Source organism: Typopeltis vanoorti, chromosome 17 (genome assembly GCF_054136105.1).
Source record: "Typopeltis vanoorti isolate ZY-2024b chromosome 17, IOZ_Tvanoo_1.0, whole genome shotgun sequence".
NCBI classification, from domain to species: Eukaryota; Metazoa; Arthropoda; class Arachnida; order Uropygi; family Thelyphonidae; genus Typopeltis; species Typopeltis vanoorti.
In genome coordinates, this window is record NC_143565.1 from 28,160,465 (window position 1) to 28,184,524 (window position 24,060).

At 35.8% G+C, this 24,060-nt stretch overlaps 1 protein-coding gene across 1 annotated transcript in view; it reads left to right on the top strand.

Moving 5' to 3' along the window:
• Positions 1-24,060, top strand: part of Nubp1 (NUBP iron-sulfur cluster assembly factor 1) — a 192,854-nt gene that overhangs the window by 164,044 nt on the left and 4,750 nt on the right. Inside the window, exon 10 of the mRNA XM_090406875.1 lies at positions 17,307-17,390. Coding sequence (XP_090263001.1) covers positions 17,307-17,390 — 84 coding nt within the window. The remainder of the gene's footprint in view (positions 1-17,306; positions 17,391-24,060) is intronic.

Genomic DNA, 24,060 nt, shown 5'->3' on the forward strand with positions numbered 1-24,060 from the left:
GGATAGAAATGTACATCATTTCTTCTGTATTTGAAGAAGAAGACATTAAAACTACTCAAAGCTCTTTTGATGAAGGAATTCTTATATCCATTAGATAGAAAGGAAGAAATAATATATTGCAGTTCTTTCTGTAATAGATTGTCTGAAGAACAAAAGGAGTGGGCCCGATGAACCAGTGTTTTAATAGTTCCTGCCTTTTGACTGGGATGGTGATGAGATTCAGAATGGATATAATGGCCTATATGAGTCTTCTTTCTATAGACTGAAAAATGTAGGTTACCATCTGGTTGGCGAAGAATTAAAAGATCTAAAAAGGCTAACTGCTTACTTGATTCTACTTCTAGGGTAAACTGAATCCTTGGATGAAGTGCATTTAACTTAGAGAGAAACTGTTGAAGTTCATTAGAAGAGCCATTCCATATAGCAAAAATGCCATCGACATATCTGAACCAATGAGTAGGTCTGGGTGAAATGTTGTCAAAGATACATTGTTCAAAGTGTTCCATGAAACAGTTGGCGATAGCAGGAAAAAGAGGATTGCCCATTGCTGTTCCTTCAATTTGTTAATGCAACTTATTTTTAAAGGAAAAATAGCCAGAATGTATTACAAAATCAAATATTTTTACACTGTCTGAAGGAAATTCCTGTTGCAATAATTCAATGCTTTCAGATAAAGGAACATTTGTAAATAAAGAAACAACATCTAAACTGATCATGATATCCGAAACATCTAAATGAAGATCTGAAATTTTATTTTTGAAATCCAAGGTATTTTTTATATAAGTATCAGTTCTTCTAGTTGAAGAAGTGAGTAAATTTGATAAAAATTTTGAAATTTTGTAAGTGGGACAACCTATACAATCTACAGCTGGCCTCAATTTTTGTTGATGAACTTTTGGAAGACCATACAATCTAGGTGGACAACCGAAGAAGGTTTTAAGTCATCCCATATAGATACATTATCTATAAGAGAATTAAGTCTCTTCAATTGACTCCCGGTAGGATCTGATGTAAGAGGCCTATAAGTTGAATAGTCGCAGAGTAATAGAGACATTTTTCTCTCATATTCTTTCCTATCTTGAATAACTACAGCCTTCCCTTTTGTCAGCTTTTGTAATAATTAAATTATTATTATTCTTCAGTGATTTCAGCGCTTTAAATTCAGAGTAAGAAGGATTAGGACGAGGAGGCTTGGCATTAAAAAGAATTTTTGCACATTCAAAACGTAAATTGTTGGCGCTTTTTTTGTGATAAGGATTGACTACCTCTGTCTATGTTATGAAAAAAATCTATCAGGGGCACCTTATTCAGCGCAACGGCAAAATCATATCCTTTTCCTTTTGAGAAAACAAAACGTTCACTGTCTGTTAGTGGATGTCTGGAAACATTAATAACTACTTTATCTGTATCAATAACATTAGTATGTGATCTAGGCAGGCTGACCAGTGATTCAAACTTGCATTTTAACTTATCACGAGAATCATTAAAAACCTTTAGGTAAGAATTCGAAGATATGCGCAATATAGTGTTAAAAGTTTCAGCCGTTAAAACAGATTCTAGAGCGTTGATTCTTGATGTCCATAATTCCTCTATTTAAGAGGGCTAGAGATTTTTTAGCTTCGTGTAGCTGATAATTTATAGAGACGTACTAGCTTTTAAATAGATCTGATGAGCTCTTTGATACCTAAAAACGTCTTTTATTTTACAGCAGGTAGGAATAACCTGAGCCATCTTACAATGCTTTAGGAATATTATTCTGTTAATGCATTTAGCCTTCTTTACCAATAATTCACCGTATCTAGCACATTGTTTGGAACTAGACTCTCTGTAAAGTCTCGAAATAAGTTTTAATAAGGGAATACCATGAGCAGACATATAAATACAAAATTAATAACGGAAAAACTCACATAAAAAGATTATTTAATAGTATAATTTTTGCCTGCATGTTACAGGCGAAACTAGAAGAACTGATACTTATATAAAAAATACTTTGGATTTCAAAAATAAAATTTCAGATCTTCATTTGGACATTTCAGATATCATGATCAGTTTAGATGTTGTTTCTTTATTTACAGATGTTCCTTTATCTGAAAGCATTGAATTACTGCAACAGGAATTTCCTTCAGACATTGTAAAAATATTTGATTTTGTAATCCATTCTGGCTATTTTTCCTTTAAAAATAAGTTGTATCAACAAATTGAAGGAACAGCAATGGGCAATCCTCTTTTTCCTGCTATTGCCAACTGTTTCATGGAACACTTTGAACAATGTATCTTTGACAACATTTCACCCAGACCTACTCATTGGTTCAGATATGTCAATGGCATTTTTGCTATATGGAATGGCTCTTCTGATGAACTTCAACAGTTTCTCTCTAAGTTAAATGCACTTCATCCAAGGATTCAGTTTACCCTAGAAGTAGAATCAAATAAGCAGTTAGCCTTTTTAGATCTTTTAATTCTTCGCCAACCAGATGGTAACCTACATTTTTCAGTGTATAGAAAGAAGACTCATACAGGCCATTATATCCATGCTGAATCTCATCACCATCCCAGTCAAAATTGTTAGTTTCATGCTATTATTGTTTTCTTACATTTTAGTGTTTCATGGTATGCTAGAAATCCTCTCCCTTATCCTTACTCAACTCCGTTCGAAAATTGTTCGATGTACCTGCAAATATAGTAATTTATCTATCCTTGACCCCTCTGCTACTATAATCTGCTTTAGCTAAATCCTATCCCTTCGGTGGCCGTTCCTTCGTGCAAAGCTCAGCAGACAAAGAGTCTCTCTCAGGCTAGAGGCAAGCCTCTTTGAATGCAAATTCCAGAATTAACCCCCTTTCAGAATTAAGAAAAATTTGTTTGATAACGCTGCGCCATCTTATTTCCTATACAAGAGAAATCTCCTTGTCATGGAGTTAACACACAGACTATGTTATGATTCTAGAATCTAGCAAACAATTACAAATCTTTAGAAACTTTTTCTACATGCAGTCGTAGCCGATCCCCGCATTTGAATTCATACAGGTTGTGATTTTAGTGAGTGGTGCATTCATTTTAGAGATCAGGCTATTTTATAAGGTAAAGAAAACATGAATGTTTATTCATTCTTTAGCTCGTTGTACATTTATCAACAGTTCACTTAACTAAACTGAATTGCACTTGCACATAACAATTATTAACTAGACAAAATAGAACTACAATCAATACATCACATTATGAGACAATATCAAATTTAAGTTGTCCTGCTTCTACTTATGTAACACAATTAAGCTAGCGATTATCTCATTCAGCTAAGGCTGACAGACAATGGCATACCTCAACAATTCAATGTCAAACTCTACTACTGTGCCTCTTTTAGAGTTACAGTAATTTATTGATAGGTTAAGTACTAGAGTCCTGTTACTAATTAGCAAGTCCTATCACATAATATATCAGCACCTTTCTGCACTTCAGCTTAGTTCAGAATACAATGGAATTAGAAAGATTTTAAATTATCGAACATCTGGTTCATGCTGGTATCTTCTCCAGATCAGTCCTTTGTGAGCACATGGCTTGTTACCTCATTCTACGGCCTGTTGTCTTCAGATATGACCCTCTAGTGACTACATTCACGAGTCACCCTCTTGCCGATGTGGGTGAGACTGCTCTGCCTGGACAGGTCCTCATGATTCGGCATGAAGCTTCGGTTCTCACTGACTGTCTAGCTGTAATGTAGATATGCCTGGACTGGACCGCCGCCACTGACCATCATCCTTTCCGACCGCTCGTGCCACTTCTACCGGTAGCCAAAGGGAGATGAAGAGAAAAAAGAGCCTCAAGCCCACACCACTAAGCTTCTTATACCCCACATTTCTGCTCTCTCCCTATGTCACTGATTCCACTCGGCACGAGTGGAATCAGTGACATAGGGCGAGATCCCTTGCACTGGGTACTATCTTCTTCTTGATATGTTCTCCACATGGATGTCTTGCATGCACCTTGGACCTCGCAACTGCCTCGGGTTATGTCTTTAAGCCGATTACTTCAGTTACTTTGAAGCCGATTATTTCAAAGGATCTAACCTTTCCTGTTCTAATATAATTCTCACAAACATCAGATTCCTTTCGGTTATACATAGGACAGTTAACAATATAGCAAAACAGAGGACTTCACAAAACAAGGACTAATACATTATTTACAATTTCATTTATACTTATATACAAGTACTTCTTTAAGAAAATTTATTTGTATCCTAGTTAAATCCAGAATGAAATGTTTTATGAGAATTTAAACCTTTCATTCAAGATTTAACAAAATGCAGGAACTATTAAAACACTGGTTAATCGGGCCCACTCCTTTTGTTCTTCAGATGTTCTATTACAGAAAGAACTGCAATATATTATTTCTTCCTTTCTATCTAATGGATATAAGAATTCCTTCATCAAAAGAGCTTTGAGTAGTTTTAATGTCTTCCTCTTCAAATACAGAAGAAACGATGTACATTTCTATCCCTTATGTACAAGGCAGTAGTGAACGTATAGCAAAAGTTTTAAAACCACTGAATATTTTTGTTGCCTTTCGACCATTCAGAAAAATCTCCACCTTTCTCACTTCTTCTAAGGACAGACAGGCTTCCACATCTTAATTATCCAGGTGTTTACCAGATTCCTTGCTCTTGTGGATTATCTTATTTCGGACAAACAAGAAGATCTGCCTCTATTTGGCTAGAAGAACACCAATCTTATATTCAATACCTTCAACCTGAACAGTCTGGACTTGCAGAACTTGCCATCATCACTAGACACAGAGTTCATTGGAAAAAGACAAGAGTCCTTCACAAAAGTCGTTTCCTTATGGAACGGGTTTTTAAAGAAACATGTGAAACTTTACTTCACTCTCCTAACTTAAACAGATCCAATGGTTTACGTCTATCCCATTTATGGGAGATAGTACTTTATAAATCAGCTAATCTCTCTTAACTTTTTATTGATATAATTTTTTTTTTTTTTTAGTTAGGAAATTTATTGACCTTTTTAGTTATCTTACATTAGCTACTTAGGTGGTGCATTTTGGAATTGTCAGTTATTATTATTATTATTATTACAGGCAACTCCAAGGAGTCCTTAGACTCATCGAGGGAGGCCCTGACATCATGTCAAGAACAACTATTTGACATTCACACAGTATCTATCATACCTCGCCTTGAACTCATTCACAGTCATGGCACCCACAACAGACACTGGCAGCTTATTCCACTCATTCACCACTCTCCAAGTAAAAAACCTAGCTCTAAACCCTTGCTAACCACACTCTTGCCCAGCTTCCATGTATGCCCCCCCACCAGTCCTCCCACAACCAGTCTTATTCTCAAAAATATATTCTGAATTAATCTTATAGAAACCCTTCAGTAATTTGAATGTCTCAATCATATCACCCCTTTTCTGCCTATCAACCAATTTCTGCAACCCACAAATTTTCAACCTGTTCTCATAAGGTTCATTCCATAGACCTGCTATCATCTTGGTCACTTGTCTCTGGATCCTCTCCACCTCCTCCCCATCAAGAAGAAACCCTGGTGTCCAAATCTGGACACAGTAGTCTAGATGGGTCTTATCAAGGCTCGATACAGAGGAACAATAACCTGTTTGTCTCTGCTTGTTAAAGTATTTTCAGCAACCAAGTGATTTGAATGAGCTGATTTAGCCACTTTTGCAATGTGCCCCCTAAACTTCAACTCCCTATCCACCAACACTCCCAAATCCCTGGCCTCGTCAATCTCCTGGAGTACATTTCCACCAATGTAATATACTGCTGCTAATCTTTTCATCCCAAAATGCACAACCTTACACTTTGCCACATTAAATTGACATCCATTCTCCTTAGCCCAGTCCTCCAGACTATCCAAATCATCTTGTAAAATTTTGACATCCTGTGCACTCACTATTGCTCTACACAGCTTTGCATAATCAGCAAACAAATGAACACTTCCTCTCAAATCCTTTCCTATATCGTTAATGAATAAATTGAAAAGTAGTGGTCTAAGAACAGAACCCTGCAGCACACCACTAGTCACAGGCCGTCTTTTGGACTCTACTCCTGAATAAACCACTCTCTGATATTTCCATCAACCACCCTCCTATCCATCTCACCATCCCCATATGCTGCAGTTTACTGATTAGAATTCCATGTGATATCCTGTTCAAGGCCTTAGCAAGGTCCAGTAGAATCACTGTAAACCCATTACCCTTATCCAGTTTGGCCATCACTGTGTTATAAAACGTGAGCAAGTTACTGAGGCATGATCTACCCTTCACAGAACCATGCTGTCCCCCATACAGTATCCCATTTTCATCTATCCAATCCTGTATTTTTCTCTTGACTATTTTCTCCAAGACCTTGACAATGATTCCTGATATGCTGATCAATCTGTAATTTACAACAGCAGTCTTGGAACCTCCTTTATGCAGTTGAACTATTTTCCCCTCTTTCCACCCCCTCGGGACTAACCCAGACCCGAGACTCAAATTAAACAAAATGGTCAAGGGCACTGACAATTCTTTAGCCGCTTCACGTATGACACGAGCTGGTATACCATCCAATCCCACAGATGTATTGACATTGAGGTTTTGTAATAGACTATTCACCTCCACTTCATTCACCACAATTCCCATATAAGCTATTGGTTCATTCATTCTTGCAATGTCACCATCTGGATGATATACTCTTGCAAAGTGCTCGCTCAGTAATCCCACTATATCAACTGATTCAGTTACCTCCCTGCCATCGGCATTCTTTAAAACCATTCTGCCATATACATTTTTTCTTTTACTTGCAACATATCGAAAAAACTTTGCGATTCTCTTTAGCCTGCATGGCTAATGTTCTTTCATAATCTGCTTTTGCTTTTCTTACCACACTCGTTACCCTTCTGGCCTGCGCTTTATACTGTTCATGTGCCTGCCTTTCACCTTTCTTCTTAAATTCCTTCCACAGTTGTTTCTTTTTTTTTGCAGCTCAAGCCTAATGGTGTTATTCATCCATTTAACCCCTACTTGATTTATTATTCGGACTCTAGGTATACAGTCAGCCAATGCCTCATGCAAACACTTCTTAACCGCCTCCCATGCACTATCAACATCCAGCCCTTGCAGTTTTACATGCCATGGCACTGAACCAATCAAACTCCTAAGCTTATCATACTTACCAGCCCGATAATTCCACATGTACCCTGTCTTAATTGTAAATTCCACACCTTTAGTCACCTCCCAAGTCAAGACCCTATGATCACTCTCACCAATTGGTGGCATCGTGGTCATATTCGTTACAGCCAAATTCTCAGATGCAATTACTAGGTCAAGCACTCTCTGACCCCTAGTATTTTCCATTACATGCTGTCACAGATAGTTATTCCTTAATAACCGCATAAAATCCAATTCCTTCCTCCATGTGTCCTCTCCTCCTTCCAATCAATGTTACCATAGTTAAAATCTCCCATAATAATTACCCTCCTTCCACTCATTTCTTCTATTTGTTTATGCATACTATCTCCACCATCTAACCTGGTCTATAGCAGCACTCAACTGTATATTTTGTTCTGCTAGCCTCAATCTCACACCAAATAGCCTCAAATGTGCTCTTTTCTTTATCCTACAGTTCCACTTCTATTCTCCTTGGTTGTAGCTCATCAGCTATCATCAATAACACTCCTCCCCCCATTTTATTCTCCCTGTCACTCCTGAACACACCATACCCCTCACATTCAATCCCACTAGCTATATCATCTTCTGTCAGCCATGTTTCACTAATGCCAATAACCTGTGGCCTGGAAGTGCCAACCAAGGCCAAAAATTCTTCCTTCTTGTTCCTAATACACTTCTGGTATTAGTATGCATGAATTGCAGAAGTCCATTTGTCCCATCCCTATTATACTAACTATCACATTCTGATTTGTTGTCTTTCGTACTCGCTCGGGTATATTACACACATTCATACACTCAACTGTCTCCCTAAAGTCTGCATATATCTACTCCCCCCCCCCCTTAATAACTCTAGTTTCCCTGAGTTTGCACTTCCACTTCATTCAACAACACCTTTTCAAGTCTCTGTACACCAAATCCATTCAAATGTAAACCATCCATCTTATATAAATCCTTTCACCCATCAAACTCGCTCCACACATCCACAAATTCCACACCACTCCTCCTGCATAATCCGTGCATAAAGTCATTAGCAATTTTGGCCCTCCTTCTATACTCTTCACTGTCATGCTGTGGCAACAGACTCAACCCATCCTAACTCTCTCACCCTTCTCTTTTGCTACCTCAAGTAATTCCTGCCAATCCTCTCTCATAGTCATTTTGTTTCCTTTCAAATCATTCTAATTGACTTGCTTACATCCTTAACGTTCGCACCAGGTTGGTACGATTTTGTTAAACTCTCATCTGTCACACCTCTTACTAAAGAATCTCCATACAACACTCGCTCTTTCATTTTGTTTAAACTCACTATCATACTCTTATTTTTCTTATCATACTTTTGCTGTTTATTAGTTGGTACGTTCGGTAAACATTTTTGCCAACGCTCCAGCTGCTGATTTGCCCTGTGTATCGCTCCACGTAACCGTGCAATCTCACTCATTGCATCTGTCTCATCATTTTTATTATCCATTAATTCATTCATCGTTCTGTATGTTTACCTTCATTCTCACTTTCAACGTCACTCTCACAGTTATCTGGTACTACCTTGCAATTATCACTATTCATACCTCGCATATCACTATTTTCTACATTCTCACTTTCTGCACATTCACATTCACTCCACTATCGTTGTCTAACCAGACTCCACCTGCTCTTCTCAAAGCATACATTTCACAAACAGTACACTGAATAAAATCCTTTAAATTAAAAGTTTTAGACAGTTGTTTAATTTTAGCTGAAAATGTACTGAAGATGCCTGTGACACGCAGGTGAAAATTATACTATTAAATAATCTTTTTACGTAATTTAAATAATTTTTTGTATTTATATGTCTGCTCACGGTATTCCCTTGTTAAAACTTATCACTATATCTTGCTATTTATACCATCATGTGGCTCATTTTATTTTAATTGTTTCATTTATCCTTGTATTTTTGACAGTTCTCATCATTGTGGCACAAGTATCACTTGAACAACTCAATTTTTTCTGAATTTGTGAGTTACTCATTTTGCTTAATATTATTACATTTTCAGTTTTTCTGAATGTTTTCATTGCAGTGGTTTCATCGATTTGTCTAATTTTGGTAATTTCTGCACATTTCTACTACATAGGTTAGCACTGGTCTGACAACTTCTCTGTAGATTCTTATGTTCTTATTCCAGGTTAGGCTGTTGAGACATCCAGATATTCTACTAACTTTCATTACTTGTTCTTGTATTTCATTATGGGTGATGCCATAGTTATTTAGTTCTATTTCTAAATATTTATTTTACTAACTTGTTCAATTATATTTTCATTGATTTTTGATTTACATCTTATGAGTTTTCTATGGTTTTAATTTTTTTTTTCTGTTGATATCTTCATATTTTTCTTTTCTGTTGCATTATTGAATGTACTTATTAATCTTTGTAAATCATATTCATTTTCCTCTAGTAAGATTATATCATCAGCACATCCAGTTATTCTTAATTTTTCATTTTTAATTTGTATTCCATACTTTTTCATTAATTTTTTTAACATGCACACACTTGTATCATATATTAATAGTATAATATTTAACCCCCCCCTCTTTGTTTCAGTAATGGAATACTGTGAGTTGGCATAATAATAATAACTATAAAAATGGAGGATAACTCATTGTAAAATTTTTGTCCTAAGTGGGCATCTTCAGTATACATGATTATAGAATGGTGATTAAACAATAACAAACAATTCTAAAAAATTCAAAAACAATTTGCAAATGGTCAAAAATTTCTTAACTAAATACACACACACACACAACTGAAACAGTTGTGTGTGTGTGTGTGTGTGTGTGTGTGTGTGTGTGTGTGTGTGTGTGTGTGTGTGTGTGTGTGTGTGTAAAAAGACATTCTCTGAGAAAATGACTTTTATGAAGGACTCCTGTCTTGTTCCAATAAACTGTTTTGTGCACACAGCAAGTCCAGACTGCTGAGGCCCATGGTATTTAATATAAAACTTGTGTTCTTCTAGACAAATAAAAGCAGATCTTCTGGTTTATTCCAAGATAAGCTGCAAGAGCAAGGAATCTGGTTGATGCCTGGAAAACCTAGAGGTTGGAACTTGTCTTTAGGAGAAGCAAGAAAGGTGGAGATTTTTCTAATGGGGCAAAAGGCTACAAAAAAAATTCACTAATTTTAAAACTTTTTCTTTATGCATTCAGAAATGACTTGCACATAAGGGATAGGAATGTGAGCTATTTCTTCTGCACCATAAATGTTAAAACCTTTTTTTTGGTGATAGAATCCTTAAACCATTTGATAAAAAGTTGGATTTAATATGTTGTAATTCTTTCTGTAAAAGTTTGTCTGAAGAGCATAAAGAATGAGTTCCTTCATAGTGTGATAAGGTCTTAAAAGTTCCAGCCTTTTGACTAGGATGGTGGTGGTGAGATTTAGTATGAATATTATTTATTTACTTAATCCTCTTCACTCTGTCTGGGAGCATAGCTCTTCCACCACCATTTTCCATCAAACTCTGTTTTTTGTTTCTGCTTTTATTTGGTTCCAGTTTTTATTAATATTTATTATTTCTTTCAGTATTGTTCTTTTCCATGTTTCTCTTGGCCTTCCCCGTCTTCCTTTACCCTGTGGATTCCAACCTAGAAACCTGCTTTACTATTATTTTATCTTCTTTCCTCAACACATGTCCCAACCACCTCCATTTTCTTTTTCATATCTGTTGCAACATGAGTTTCTGGTTTGTTCTCTGCCATTGTTCTTTGTTTGATATCTGTTTTGGCCAATATATTTCCAGTGTCATTTTTAAACACTTGTTTTGGAAGACCTGGATATTGTTAACTATCTTTTTGTTTAACGTCCATGTTTCTGATATCCATACATTAGTATTGCTTTTACATTTGAGTTAAATATTCTCATTTTAGTTTTTATAGACAAGTTCTTGTTTTTCCAAATCTTTCTAAGTTGTTGAAAGTTGAATAAGTCAGCTGTTTCCTTCTATTTATACAGGAAAGCCTCGCTTAACATGATTAATTAATCCATCAATTAATGCGAGCTAAGCAAAATCACGTTAAGCAAATGCAATAAACAATAGGAATAATTATAATTAATCTATCAGTTAGCATAAATTTGGGGAAAAAAATTACAGTATAAGCTATATTAGAGGATAAAAAATCAATATCTTAAATTTTTACTTAATGTCTAAATATTTGATTGAGCTATTTTTTTACAAAAAAAAATTAAGTTAAGATGTTTTGAATCGTGCTTAACTTTTTCATCTTATCATGCAGTTTGCAATAGCTGGCGCTCGCTTTATCAAGATTTCAGTGGACTTCAAAGCTTCCTACTATATCAGGATCAGCATCAAACAAAATATACTTAGCATACTCAAGGTTATTGAAAACTAGCTCAAGTTCTTTTGCAGTTAACTTCTTAGTCATAGCATTCTCTTCTTCTTCTCACTCCTTATCTTCTTCTTCATATGCACACTTCTTCTTGTTGAAAGAGATCATTCTCGCTTAAATGTTCTGAATGGGAATTGAGCACGTTTTTCATATCTTTATTATCCTGTTCATTAAATCCAAGTTCTTTTCCAATTGTGCTGATTTCTTCAATAATGTTAGATCTTGGATTTTGCCCACGATAAACTAACATAGGCTTGAGCTTAAAGTTGCCTTCTGCATTGCCTCCTAATAAAAGCGTAAGATGATCTTTATATGCTTTGTATACTGGCTGAGATGATTCAGTTTTAGCTAGGAAAGTTTTTGTTGGCATACACTTCCAAATGAGACCAATTTCATTGACGTTGAATATTTGCCGATCGTCATAATCACTCTCCTGAATCATCCTTTGCAATTCTTCAGGAAACTTGGCTGCAGAATCTTTATTAACACTAGTAGATTACCCAGTTATTTTCACGTTATACAGTCCAGTTTGATTTTAAAACAATCAAACTATCCTAAACTCACAGTAAAGCTTTTCACATTCCTCTTGAAATTTGGTCTCTTTCAATGAGGTAAAAATATTGAGAGCTTTTGCCTGATTATTCCCTGTACTAAGAGGTATTCTTTCTTGGCTATAATCCTCAATCTAGAGTGATAGATGTTCCATCTTGATTATTAAATGACTTCTATTTTTGATGATCTGTATGCTTAAAGAAGCAGTAGGAACTTTTCCTTGTTCTTTGTATTCTTTGCTCTTATTTAATATAGTCTAAACTGTAGACTTGCTGTACCCCAGGTCTTGCACAATTATTGTATTACTAGCACCACTTTCATATCTCTTAATGACTTCCAGCTTTTTCACTTGCTTAAAGTGGGAAATAGTATCATTTCACTCATTCGCGCTAACTGATTATCACGAATATCAAATTTACATTAATCGAGGTTTTCCTGTATCTTCTGTAGTTCCCCCTTTTATTGATATTATTGAACCAAGGTATATAAACTGTTCTACTTCTTTAAGTGGTGTTTCTTCTATCGTTATTTGTTTATTTTGCTTTGCATTTATTTTCATCAACATTGTTTTATTTTTATTTATCCTAAGACCAACTTTTTTGGCTGTTTCTGCAGGTGTTGTTGTTTTTTGTTCTACATGTTGGGTGTTTCTGTGAAAGTAAACAGATATCATCTTCAGCATGGATATATTATTATTATTACATGACATCTCTTAGGAGTCCAAAGACTCATTGAGGGAGGACACCTACTACACAACTCTCTGTCTCCATTATCTACAGCCTGTATGAGTGGAAACCATATAACACATGTGGAGCCTATATAATGGCCTGTATGAGTCGTCTTCTGAAAAATTGAAACTTATAAGCTTCCATCTGGTTGACAAAGAATTAGATCTAAAAAGGCTATTCGATTTTGGTTATTTATTTCTTTTTCTAAGATGAATTGGATCCTGGGATGAAATGCATTTAATCTGGAAAGAAATTATTGCAACTCAGAGGATGAGCCATTTCAAATTGCAAAAATATCATCCACATATCTGTACCAATATGTACTAGTTTAAAGGCTGGAACTAAATAAATGAAACCAACTAACTAAATAAATAAATTATTTATTTATTTATTAGTTATTATACTTTCTATATTTCTATTATTATTGCATGGCACCTCCAGGGAGTTGAAGGACTTGTTATGAAAGGGCACTCCATTCTGTGCACATCCACTGGTTACATTACTTAATCCTCCATCTATCCACACTGTATCACTATCCATCACAATGCCACTATCTATGTATAAATATGATTAAATGTATATTTTTATATATGCAAAAGGATACCTTCCTAGTTGCAGGAAATGCCAACAAAACCCACTAGGTAGTAGATGACCTTCATCCCTCCATCCAACACTATCCCGACTATTGGAGGCCTGAAATGTAGATGCTATGTTTTTTCTCCAGATCAGGAGTTCTGGTTTCCTTTCCCCTTTTCTACTCCATGCAATATGAGTAATACCCTTCAAGGATATCCCAGACATTTAGAAACCCAGAACCTCTCCCATATTAAGGATATCATAATTAAAAAACAATAAAAAATTTTTTTTAAAAATTAAGGATATCAGTGATACCATAAGCCATGTGTCAGATAGAACATAGGCATGAACCTATCAATAATGAATCAGGAGGCTTCCCAGCAACTAGCACATAATTCTGCTTAGTAGTAGTATGTGGAGGGCACAATTGAGGTCACATTATGTCAAGGAGACTTTTCGTTGTGCATATGGATTTCATGTGCAAGAGTCTATCACCTCTCACTGCATGTTCCATTTTTTTCTTTCATCTTACAAGGAACCAAAAATGAAACAGACAAATGATGACAATGAACACTGGTTAAAAAAAAAAAAAAAAAAACTCCCTCCCTCAAGAACTGACCTGTCAAGCAAATCCAACAAAGCTCAATATTCAAAACACACAAGAATCCCTACAAAAAAAAAAAAAAAAAACACTTTCACATCACTTTACAAATATCCATGGCATAAGCTCCAACATAGATGATGTTTATCACCACTTACAGTCATCCAGACTAGACTAGACTAGACTGCCTGCTACTTTCAGAAATTCAAATTGCAGCCACAGCCCACCTTTAAATGCCCAAATTACACACCTAATGATTCATTTCATCACAAGAGTGTCACCTCTGCCTACATGTAATCTGACATTGCCTGCCAGAGAATGCCAAATTTAAAATCTCCTGCTTCATCTTCTCTGGCACACGGTTTCCTTGTCTCATTCTGTAACTATCAGCAATCCAGCTATCCAAATAGTGAAGTCACCTTCCCAGTTAACTTAATGTCTCCAGCTCCAATGGCATGTTTTGATATAAGTAATTATAAATCTTCCTACCTGAAGATGTAGTTCTCTCCATTTCCCAATACCCTTGATCTTTTTCTTTTAACAAGATCTCCTTCTAGATACACCATAGAGGCCATCTCTCATCTTGGTAACTCAGATCACAATCTGTGCAGGTTTCCACTCACACAGAATATCCAGTCGTGGATCCTTTGGTGCTGCAAAGATATACCAAGTGGGATGATCTGCAAAACTGCTGCCCTTCCTTTCATTGTCTGCTGTTGCTTCTACTTTTCTGACTCGAATACCAATACTGAGCAAGTTACAAAAATTATTTTCATTCCCCCATTCTACCTAAAATTATTATTATTATGGAACACCTGGGAGTTCAAGGACTCATCATGGTTTATCCTTCCACTTTCCAAATCCAAGTTCAACAGAAGATGTATGAAAGCAGTTGAAGAAAAGAAAAAAAAAACTCAGCTTACTGTAGTTGACTTGCAACAAGAATTTCAGGTTCATATTCAGCTTGTGCTGAACCATCCAATAAATGTGAAACATCCATCAGCTAATCCAAATCCAATTTCAAAGAGACCAGTAGCAGAAAACTTGCTTCCTATCCAAATAGATTAAACATCCAAAGATTAAACTGATCTCCTGGCATCACTCTTTTCCTCCAATTCCTGCATAGATGACAAAAACAAATCACCTTCTATCATGCCAGTAACTGAGCACCATATGTCTGCTGTGGATTTTCAGCAAAAGGCATAAGAAGAATACTAAATAACTTGTATACTAAAACCTCTTCTAGTGCTGATGGCATCTTTCCAGTTATACTCAAGAATTGTGCTCCAAACTAACTCCTAACTAACCCTTATCTTCTGTTGTTTCTTCAATCTTCTATACTCAGTTGGCACTTATCCCAACAAATGGAAGCAAGCATATATCCAACCTATTCCAAAAAAAAAATAGATATAAAAGCCTGCTACTACTACTGACTAATCATCATCACTTTAGTTCTCTCCAAAATAATGGAGAAATTTATCAACAGTCAACGGCACTACATAGACATTTAATTAGTGACCACAAGTATTTGTTCTGCCAGTCTAGACACAGATGATCCCAGTCTCCACAGATGATCTCAGCTTACATCACCCACCAATAGACACATGTAATGGAAAGATTTGGAGAAACATCTGCTGTCACCCTTGACATATCCAGGGCTTTTGAGCATGTTTGACATCAAGGTCTCCTTAGCAGACTGGCTACCTTCACTCTACTTCCCTCTGCAGTTGAATTGTCAGCTTGCTCTCAGGTCACTTCATGTCATGGAGATGGAACCCCCCCCACTTTCAAGCTTTCCCACCAATGCAGGAATGCCTCCATTCTAAAATCTACCCTTTTTCTCTTATACATAAATTGCCTTCTCTCAATAACCATTAATCCTATCCACAGCATGGCTGATGATAGTACATTCCATTCATTCTGCTCTTTCAAACCATGTACTTCTCAAACATCTCAAGTTTCAAGATCATCTACAACCAAAACCTTTAACTACTCTGACCCCCCATACCATCATTTAGTGGGATAACCTGATCACCTTCAGTGCCACCAAAACTGAATCCTGTCTTTTCTCTTACAAAAGGGATCTCAGCCTCACCTTTCCTTACCATCAATAATATACAAATCACCAGACATGATCATCTCTCTCTCTCTCTCTTTCTGCTTGGACTGACATTTACTTCCAGCTTCTCTTGGCATAAACACATCATATCAACAGCTTTCTTAGCCTTAAATCTCTCACAAACTCATTTCAGCCTTGATCCCACAGATGCACTCTTTCGGCTCTGTGTCTTTTCTATAGGTACTTCTGTGGGCATTACTCTAGTAAACTTTCAGTCATCATTCTTTCTCATTTTGTTGGTGCCCTCTTAAAACAAGAGCAGCAGCTGCTCAACAGCCATTTACAGTACAGCTACAAACACATTAAACCTGCTTTTCCTCTTCTTCTTCTTCTGCAGCTTCTCCCACTTAAGTGGGGTCACTGTTGATAATGCGTCTCCTCCACACCTTCCTGTCTTGGGCTCTTACCACATCCAAGTTCTTCACCCTCAAGTCCTCTTCTACCAGCTCCCTCCATCTCTTCTTTGGCCGCCCACGCTTCCGCCTTCCTTGTAAATCCATCTGCATGACCCTTCTTCCCACATATTCGTCCTCCTTCCTCATCACATGACCAAACCATCTTAACATTTTCATTAAACATTAAACCTGCTTTTCCTATTTGTAATTTATTTTGTCTTCCTTGTCGTCAAAATTCCAGTCATCAGAATTCAAGGAGAACCAGCTTACCAGTCCGGAACACGGGGAATTGGGCATCAGGGGGCATAGCCCCCCCCCCAGTACATATATATAGAAATATTTTCACATATATTTCATATATACATACATACATGTGTGTGTGCTTGTGTCTGTAAGTATATCTATATGCTTGCAGTGTTGCCTGCCTCATTCTTTGACACATTGGAAGTGTTAAATGTGATTTGTTTCTAATACAGCATAACTTTTAATTCTTGATCTTCATGATTTTTTTACAGATAGCTCTCACTATAGCAAACACCATTATAACAGATTCATTCACTATAACAAACTACTGGAAAGTCTTGACTAAAGTTCCATGGGCAAAAAGCTATTTTAAAGGAAATTCACTGTAGTAAACTATCCATTTTAACAATATATTCTGGCAGTCCCTATCTGTTTTGCATACTGAAAGCTGATTGTACTCAATTTTTTTTTAATTTTAATTTTTATTTTTTTATTTTTTTTATCGGTTTGACTTTTTTTCCCTCCTATTTTAGGAAGAAGCTGTGATGAAGGCAAGTCTTTTTTAAAAGAAGTTCCAGACTCACCTGCAGCTATTTGTGCAAAAAAAATTGTTAATAGTAGGTATTAAGTATTTCTTAGATTTTTTTGTTCAGCTTAAGAATTCTTTTCTTCCTCATCTAAAATGAATGCCTGTTATTTTGTTTAAGATGCCATTCATGGGTAGAAAAAAGTTTTTGAGTTATGTTATAACTGAGTTATATAAGATAAGTTATATAAGATTAATTTCATTGCCATAGGAAAATATATATTCTTAAGCTTCAATTAAGCATACAGAATATCCCAAGAATTCCCCCCCCCCCCTGTTACCCCATAACAAGAGGTTAAGAAAAGTTTCAACTTCTTTTTATTTTTTGTTAAAAAAACTATTTAAAAGGAACAGAAAAAATGAGTTAAATTATGCATTGTGTATGGAGTAGCACCTGTGCCTGGAGGCATGATATATAAATGTTTTGTGTGACTCTCATAAAGGGTTATGAACCTATAGTACATGAGTATGGTGGTCAGTTAATGTTTTTTTAATATTTTATTTTTCAATATAATCTGGAACCCTGCTCCAGAGATCAAACACGCAGCTTTATTTTACACCATTCCAGCCTCCACTAATTTCAGTGGTTTCCCAGTGGGCGATGAAATTCATCTCCCACCTAATGTTCACAAACGTCATTACTCATGGTGGGATTTGAACTTCCACCTGTTGATCAAAAAGTGACTATGCTACCACTTTGTTAGCCTGGTCAGCAGTATAGGTGTTTTTTACTGTTATGATTTTTACATGTTACTTTGTCATTTTTGGCTGCTTTTTGATAGTACTTCAGCAGTTCAATGTGTATTTATAAATATCTTTCTGTTATTTTTTTAAGTTAATCCTCAAATCATTTCTCTCACATTGCTTTCAGCAGAATAGATTAAAAAAATTCTTTTCCCCCCCTTTTTTACCTTTGCTTCTTCCTTTTTTTGCAGTACATTAATAAGTGATGTATCCACTAATCTCAGCATAAGGTTAAGTAACTTTGCTTAATCTGCTTAGTTTAAAAATAAACATAATTAAAATCATCATCATTTTCTAGAATGTGCATTATGGAGTGTGTGTAGGACACTCTGATAGTCTAGCATAATTAAGGTTTCATTACTAAAGTCCATTAAAAAAAGGGGGCTATCAGTATCCTTTTTGACTAAGATAGGCATCAATTGGCAGCACCTACCAAAAGCACCTACTAAACCTTGAAAGTCTAAAACACTGCTGTTCAGACCATACAGTCTTGGTGTAAACTGCAATGAATCTGGTCATTCTGCAGCAACCAAATCACCTGTCTATGTTTAGTAGCCTGGACAATATTCTTCAGTGATAGGTTGTATTTGGTAGTGAGAGCTCTACTCCAGTCATTTGCAATCCAATCTTCAGAATTATTCATCAGTGTAACTGTATTTTTGACCTCATTTGTTACCTTATTAGGGTTAACACTCATAATAACATTATAATAAACTTTTATTATAGCAAACTACCAAGAAAAATCCCAACCAAACTTCCACTAAAGGAAATTCACTATAGAAAACTGTCTACTATAACAAATTGTTTCTGTGGTCCCTGCAAGTTTATTGTAGAGAGAATTGAACTGACTAATAATTTTTTCAAAGTAATTACTCCAGTTCAAAAATGTCTTTATATTCAGTTATTATATCACTTTGTGAGATTTGATTTCTACCTATTGTACTATGTTTTTCCTCATGACTTATTATTTACTTTTATATGTTACTTAGTTCTAAATTTTTTTCTGGATTCTTTAAGAGTACATGCCTGATTTACTAGCTAGGAAGGTTTTGTAAAATTTCTTCTTTTCTTTCCTACATCCATCATAGGGTTTTGATTTTCTGTTCTTGAAGAAATTATTCCACCTCCCTGGCTAAATAATTATTTAAGATCCTTCAGATTTTGATGCTCATTCTCTAAAGTTTGGTTCTTGTTGTCAAATTTCTTTACTTTATCCCCAGTAATATTTGCATATTTCAGTTAGTAGTCAGTTTGATTTTATATTCAGGACTTGAGTACACATTTTTGTTTTGGATGGGATACCCATTTTTATCCTGCTCAGGTGGTCACTTTCCTGTTCAGATCTCGTGTATTTCTTGTGTTGTGTCATCAGTTTGACATCACAGTCAGTAATAACATAAATCAATAAGACTTCTTTTGTGTGACCTTTGCCTCTGAATTTATGCACATTTTTCCTTGGAACATAGTGATAATATAGTCAACTCTCACTATGGAAAACTTGTAAGGACCACAGATATGTAACTTGCTATAGTGGATAGTTTGCTATAGTAAGTTTTGTTTAGCATAGCATTATACCCACGGAGTGTTATTATTATTATTATTACAGGTATCTCCATGGAGTCAGTAGACTCATCGTGGGAGACCCAAACTAGCAAAACAATATCTGTCATATCTCTTCTTGAATTCATTTACAGACGAAAAGCTCACAACTAAGTCAGGCAATGAATTCCACTCATTCACCACCCTCCAGGCAAAAAACCTCGTTCTGACACCTTTGTTAACCACACTCTTCTTTAATTTCCAGGGTTCTCTTGTTCTTCCATCACTATCACACAGCTGAAACATTTCTCCTGCATCAATCCTATAAAAACCTTTCAGTAATTTAAATGTTTCTATCATATCCCCTCTTCTTTGCCTATCAACCAATCTCTGCAATCCACAAGCTCTCAATGTATCAATGTAGGGAGCATTTTTTACATCACTCACCAACTTGGTCACTCTTCTCTGAACCCTCTCCACAGCCTCCCCATCTCCAAGGAATCCAGGTGACCAGACCTGAGCACAGTAATCCAAATGTGGAAGTATCAACGCTTTATAAAGGGGAATAATAACCTCTTTATCTCTGGATGTCAGTGTGTTCCTCAGCAACCAAGTAATCCTATGTGCAATCTTGGACACCTTAGCAATGTGTCCTCTGAACTTCATCTCCCTATCCACCAACACCCCCAAGTCCCTAGCCTCATCAATCTCTTGGAGTACCTTTCCATCAATGCAGTATGCAGCTGGCAATCTTTTAATCCCAAAATGCATGACTTTACACTTTTCCACATTGAACTGACATCCATTATCTTTTGCCCATTTTACCAGCTTATTTAAATCATCCTGCAAACTCTCAATATCAGCTTGATTTTCTATTGCGCCACCCAACTTTGCATCATCAGCAAACAACTGAATATCTCCCTTTAAGCCATTTCCTATATCATTTATAATCTCTGAACAACAAATTAAATAACAATGGTCCAAGCCATTGTTGTTTAATTTGTTGTTCAGAGATTTGCTGTAGTTTATTATAATGAGTGAATTTGTTATAGCATATTATAGTTATCTTTATTACAGTGAAAATTGATTGCTATATATAGGACATATCCTGAGCAGAGATCAGGTACTTATTATAGCTACAGAAACATTTTTCTTCCAAATTTTTTCCAAATAATTTCTGTGTATCTGAGATTCATTTACTATTTATTCATATTTAGATCAAGAAAAACCAGGGTTTCTTTGTTAACAAATTCCTCTACCTTCTCTCGTTTTTTTTTTTTATTTTTATCATTTTATATCTCGACTATTGAAGTGTTTTCCTCATGGGTAATTCTGATGCTTTTCTGTTGCTGGTTACTTCATTAAATAATTTTTCAAGTTGTTCCAAGTAACTTGAAATTTTAAAATTATAATCTTTGTTTTCTTTTCTGTTACTTATATTTCTAAGCTTTTTCAGTAACTTTCAGGCCATTTTTGTGATATTTATTTTCAGTATTCTTTCCCATATAGTCCCTTGCTAATTTTACACACAACTTAAATATACAGGCAGTCCCTGGGTTACGGACAACCTGATTCATGGCATTCTGTACTTGCGAACAGGCTCCCAAGGATCCACATAAGGATAATAATTAAATTAATAATTCGGGAACTAGTTTCTTTCGAGCATGTAAATAAACTCGCACTTCACCACATTATTAAAGCAGATCTTTCCGTTATTTGGAAGTCAAATTTAAGGACCTGGGTCGCACTTGCCATGTTTGAAGATTGGTTCTTGAACTGTTTTATTCCTGCTGTGGAATGTTATTGTTCATAAAAGAAAATTCTCTTTAAAATTCTGCTTGTGCTGGACAATACTCCTGCATCCAACATCTTTAGATGACCTGGGTCATCTAAAGTCAACAAATACAATAAAGTAAAATAAAATGCAACAAATACAAAAAAATACAACAAATACAAAAAAATAAAATAAAATACAACAAATACGGTAAAGTACAAATACGACCTTTACATTACACCCTAATGTAAAGGTCATATTTTTACCACCGAACACTACATTGTTACTACAACCAATGGACCAGGGGGTCATTTCTGCATTTCAGACTTATTACTTTCAGCGTACATTCCCGCAAGCATTCAGGGCTATGGAAGATAATGTGATCACCTTGAGAGAGTTCTGAAAGAATTATAACATCCACGATGTCATCAAAAACATTGCTGATTCTTGGGAGGAAGTGAAGTAATCAACAATTAAAGAAGTGTGGAACAAACTGTGCCCTCAACTCTGTGATGATTTTCGTGGCTTCACAGAAGACATCGCCGAAACCAGAAAAGCTATGGTGGATATTGGCAATGCACTACAATTGGACATGAATGAAAATGATGTCATTGACTTACTAGAGTCCCATTCACAAGAATTAACCAATGAAGACCTTATGGAGATAGAGAAGCAGCTGATAGAAACACAAGAACACGAAGAATCAGAAAATACAGAGCCAAGAAAGTTTACGACAAAATAATTAACTGAAACCTTTCATCTCATTGAAGCATGATTTGCTAAGCTTGAGGAATAAGATCCTTACATTCAGCAGTTTACAAAGGTTTACCATGCAGTTAGGGAGAACATCAGCTGCTACAAGGCTATTTATGATGAAAAAAAGAAAAAGACTGACTGTGCAAACAACACTATATACCTTTTTCAAGAAACCGACTTCAGTAGTAAACTCCACTTCTCCAGCAACAGAATCAAATTCTGATTCTCCAGCACCTATTCCATCCTCTCTAGCACCATCTCCATCATGATCTTCCGATTAATGTTAGCCTATCTTCTTGCCTCAGAAATGTCCCTTCCAGTAAGCAAAACTTTAATATTCTTTTTTGAAATTTCTCCTATCACCTATCTAAACTTTTTGTATGAGTTTGTTTTTATGTTCTGTTTGTTCGAATTAAAAGAACGAGCACAATAGTTTCTGTAACTTGTTATTACACTACAGGGGTATTATTATTATTATTACACTGTATTATTATTGCCACATATGAGCTATTTATTGTTATTATTATTACTGCATATGCGCTGTTCATCAGGGATCCGAGTTACATACAAATCTGACTTAAAGATATTCTCAGGAACGTATCTCATTCGTAACCTGGGGACTGCCTGTATATAATATTTTTCCCCCTCTATATTCCTAAAGGCATATGCTGATTTTCTTGAAATTTTTAATACATTTTTGCCTTTTCCTAAAATGCTTTTGAACCACTTGAATTATCCATCAAGGTATTTTTCTATGTTTCCAAATAACTTCACCATATCCTTAACTGCATTTAACAAGATTTTCTTCTTTCAATCTACAGCCCATATCTTCAAGTATTCATCTGTTTTAAAACAAAATTTTATACAGATTTGCTTTTTGAATGTGCTTGTTTTTATCCTCAAAATTAATTGATTACTTCTATTTCAAATCCTGTAAGCTTGTTTTTGTATCCTGCACCAGTGTGAAGATATCACCATAATCCGTAATCAGTAAGATTTCTCATCTGGTTTTTTTCTGCATGCACATCTGTACTGAAACAGAGTGTTTATGATGACTAGTTTGTATCCAGGACAAAAGTTGTCACTTCCTGTTTAAATTCACATGGTTGAGGCCTTTCTAAATAATGTCATTATTCAGACAACAATGATTAAGGAAAGGAAGGAATAGCCCTAATGAAAAGTAATTAAACTTCATTCGAATGCTCATGATTAGTATTCAGCATTAAACATGAACATCAGCTTCTTGAATTGAAGATGATTTAAAGTAGATCTGTAAACAACTTATAAAATCAGAAATGTAATTTCCTTAACCCAGCAATTCCACTAAATGCACCAGTTGTGAAATTTGCCATTAGAAAAGCAGCTGGTATGAATATATATAATACAGGGTGTTCGGGATAAATTTGACATATTTATAATTAATTATATTTTTCCGTAAGTTACATGTATTAACACACACTTCTCTTCATTTAAAAGTTTGGACCCTTCTTCATTCATATACAAGATGTCAGAAAGGATGGATAGCTGGAACCCACCTGAATCATGGAAGAGAATAACTTGTATCATGATGATTCGTGCCCGCCATCAAAATAAGGATATTACGACTGCTGCCCAATGCTCCCTGAATACAGTAAAAACAATCAGGCATGAACTAGAGACTTGCAATGGTGACTATGAGGATGTAGCAAGAAGAAATATCCCTAGCAGACGATCTGATTGCGTTCGTACAGCAGAATTCCTCGCAAATCTGCAGGAACAGGTGTTGAAGAACCCTGGCATTGGAATTCGGGCTTTGTTCGTGGAGTTGCTAACTGTAGTCAAGCCCTGGATAACAAGGGTAGCCAATGGTAGGCCGTATGTATGGCAGCAGGATTCGGCCCCTTGCCAC